The sequence below is a fragment of the Lycium barbarum genome, chromosome 7, assembly GCF_019175385.1.
Source record: "Lycium barbarum isolate Lr01 chromosome 7, ASM1917538v2, whole genome shotgun sequence".
Lineage (NCBI taxonomy): Eukaryota > Viridiplantae > Streptophyta > Magnoliopsida > Solanales > Solanaceae > Lycium > Lycium barbarum.
The window spans coordinates 875,126-878,362 of NC_083343.1; the positions used below are offsets into that span (position 1 = coordinate 875,126).

The following is a 3,237-nucleotide window of genomic DNA, read 5'->3' on the forward strand; positions in this document are numbered from 1 at the left end:
TAGAAAATATTGAGTACTTTTAATTAGAAAGAAAAACTGTTTCATATCAAAGGAAAGACAGTTTTTTAAGATTTGATCAATTCGAAGTTTATGAAATTTCTTGTGGTTTTCTATTTAGTGACAATAATTAATTCTTCATCTTATTTAACACTGCAATGAAAGTTCTTTACATGCACAAAATGTGAAGGAATATCAATCATGTCACAAGTTCCACAACAAATCCAAATTTATAAGACAAAGACATAGTGTTGTTTAGTCTTAGAGAAATTTTAAAAAAACTTTTGACTATAAAAAGAGCAATACTTAATTCTTCATTTTATTTAGCACTGCAATGGAGTTCTTTACATGCATAAAGGAATCATGTCACGGGTTCTACAATAGATCCAAATGTTTATGATTTTAGGAAATTAATACCATGGAACTAGAAAATGCTTTATCAAGAACTACCGATAAAATAAAATTTTCACCTATCTAGATGGCAGATAGGACCATTGGCAACCCTGTCAAGAATTCTTTTCGTGGCTGTCTTCCAGTTAAAAGGAAATGAACCGCCCTGAAAAGTGCAGCTCCACAAATTTCATAAAAACTAGTCATAAGAAGACAGAAAGAACTGATCAAGCAAGTTGGAAAAAGATACCACTAGGAGCTTACCCAACCAAAACTCCTGGACAAGTCATTTCCTGTACCAAGTGGAATTATCCCAGTCGGTGGAAGTGGATCCCGACCCTGTGTCTTGAGCTCACCAAGGCAGCCAAGTACCCAGCCAACAGTACCATCACCTCCTGCTGCCTTCAAAACCAGAAAATTGAACATGTAGCTCCTTGATTAATATGTCCTTTTTGCAACAGTTTAACAATAACAGTCTCAAATGCCAGAAAAGAATGCACTGGGAGAATAAGAAAAAAGGGGCCATAATTATGTCGCATAGTATGCATACCACGATCCTTAGCTTTTCACGAGTCTCTTTCGCACAGGTGTCACCAAGAGCAGCAAACTTCTCCAGGCAACTCAGTCCATATTGAACGAACTCATTAGGCTTCACTGCTGAAAGGTCAAAAACCTGACACGGTTTAACGCAAAGACACAAATAAGATCAAAAGGAAAGAAAATCAATGCCATTTGTAAAAGAAATGACTATATAGATATTACACTATTTAATGATCAAAAAAGGGCCAAATATGTCCTTAAACGATTTGCAATTGAGCAGAAATGCCCTTGACACAAGTCCCTCAACCTTTGCCACTTGAACTAGCCTTGGGAGTTGGACATGTTAGTACATTTATTTTAGGTTTTATGCCTTCTAACAGTATTTTAACCCCACAAAGCAGTGCTATCAAAAGCGAAAAGCGCAAAAAAGCTCTAAGGTTAGCTGAGGCTTTCGCAAATAAAGTGTGGGCTTTAGTGAAAAAAAGCGCAATGGTGCAAAATTACAAATATATGTATGTTTAGTCCAAGACTAATAATAGCAAGCATGAATAACAAATATTTGGACAAAGAAATTGTAAAAACATCACGATAAAGTGAAATATCAATCATCTAGTGTCACCTCTTCAAGAGAGGCATGCATTTCAAGGAAAGTATGTCTTAGAGCCTTGATGACGACACTGAAGCGCACATAAAGCGAGGCGAAGCGCTCAACATGTTTTGAGCCTTGTTTCAGGGCTTAAGCGCGCTTAAAGCTCGCCTTTGACAACACTGCCACAAAAGTAGGGGTAAGATCTGCATACACCCACCCTCCCCAGAACCCATTTGTGAGATCACACTAGGTATCTTCCAAATGTATCGTCGAAACCCCGTATTAAATTTACCGTTAACATTGACGAACCGTGAATAAATTATTATCGATAATTGTCTAAAAGCCAATAATGTGTCGGATACATATATATATAAGGCCTCAGATTAATATTTGTATTTAGGCCACTAATTTTATTCAAACGCTTTTGCTAACAACATACAAAAGCAAACAACAAAATCATTACATAGAAAAAATGTGCCAATAATGTGTCGGATATATATATTTAAGACCTCCGAATAATGTGGAGAGTATGTATATTGAGACGCTCTTGCTTAATATTTGGTCTTAGGCCACTAATTTTATCTAGCGCTCTTGCTTAATATTTGGCTTTAGGTCAATAGTTTTATTGAGACGTTCTTGCTAGAAGCAAATAACGAAATCAGCAAAAAAAAGAAAAAAACATTACGTGTTCTTCACCCATGAGATCCTGCAACCTAGGTTTATACATATTTAAGGCCTCGGATCAATATTTCGCCTTAAGGCCACTAATTTTATTGAGACACCCTTGCTTAATATTTCGCCTTATGCCACTAATTCTATTGTGACGCTCTCTTGTTCAATATTTCGCCTTATACCGCTAATTTTATTGAGATACCGTTGCTTAATATTTGGCCTTATGCCACTAATTCTATTGTGACTGCTCTTGTTGAATTAGGCCACTAATTTTATTGAGACGCTCTTGCCAGCAAATAACATTACCTGTTCTTCACCCATGAGATCCTGCAACCTGGCTTTCAACTCCGGTCCATGTCTTCCACCACTCTTAGCATTAATAAACACAACGATCGGAGATTCCGATGCAATAGGAGTTTCCGATCCATCAGCATAAGCCATATCATAATGCCGTTTCACAGAATCAACATCTTTGTTTATAATCGCTTCTCTCATTGCTACTCTTAAATATTCAGGTATTGTAATACGTTTTCGTAAATCTTCTTTGTGTATTGTTGAACCTGTACATCCCCATATTGAATCTATAACAGATGATGATGATCTAGTTGATGATGTCGTCGTTGATGATGATGATAAATTTGTCGTCGTTAACTCCGACGAACCCATTGAAATGACTGAATTGCCCCTCTTCATTTTTTTTTTTTAAAGTTTTCGGTGATTGGTTAAGAAGGGAATAATGTGTCGGATATATATAGGAGGACAAGGCGGGTGGTGGGGTGGAAAGTGGAGACGAAGAAAGGCATCGAAATGGCATTTAGATATCTTTTTAAGTCGATATTTTACGGTTAAGAAGCAACTGTCCAAAAATTTTAAAAATCTTTCATTTATTTCTTAAACTTCGTGTCAATTGACTCGTTGATAAATCAGTCGTCATTAACTTTGACGAACCCTTGTGAATTGTCTAATTTTCCCCTCCTTTCTTTTATTCTATTATAGGTTAAAAGCTAATATTATTGTGGAGAAGAGTGGGTTGGTGGGGTTGGGGGTGG

The 3,237-nt window shown here is 36.6% G+C and overlaps 1 protein-coding gene across 1 annotated transcript; it reads right to left on the reverse strand.

Moving 5' to 3' along the window:
* Positions 1–313: 313 nt before the first annotated feature.
* On the reverse strand, positions 314–2,945 carry LOC132602837 (diacylglycerol kinase 3-like). Its single transcript, XM_060315623.1, has 4 exons — positions 2,495–2,945; positions 938–1,060; positions 652–789; positions 314–553 (listed from the first exon to the last, which is right to left on the reverse strand). Exons 1-4 carry the CDS (start codon positions 2,879–2,881, stop codon positions 464–466), a joined length of 738 nt encoding a protein of 245 aa, XP_060171606.1. The 5' UTR covers positions 2,882–2,945; the 3' UTR covers positions 314–463.
* Positions 2,946–3,237: the final 292 nt, after the last annotated feature.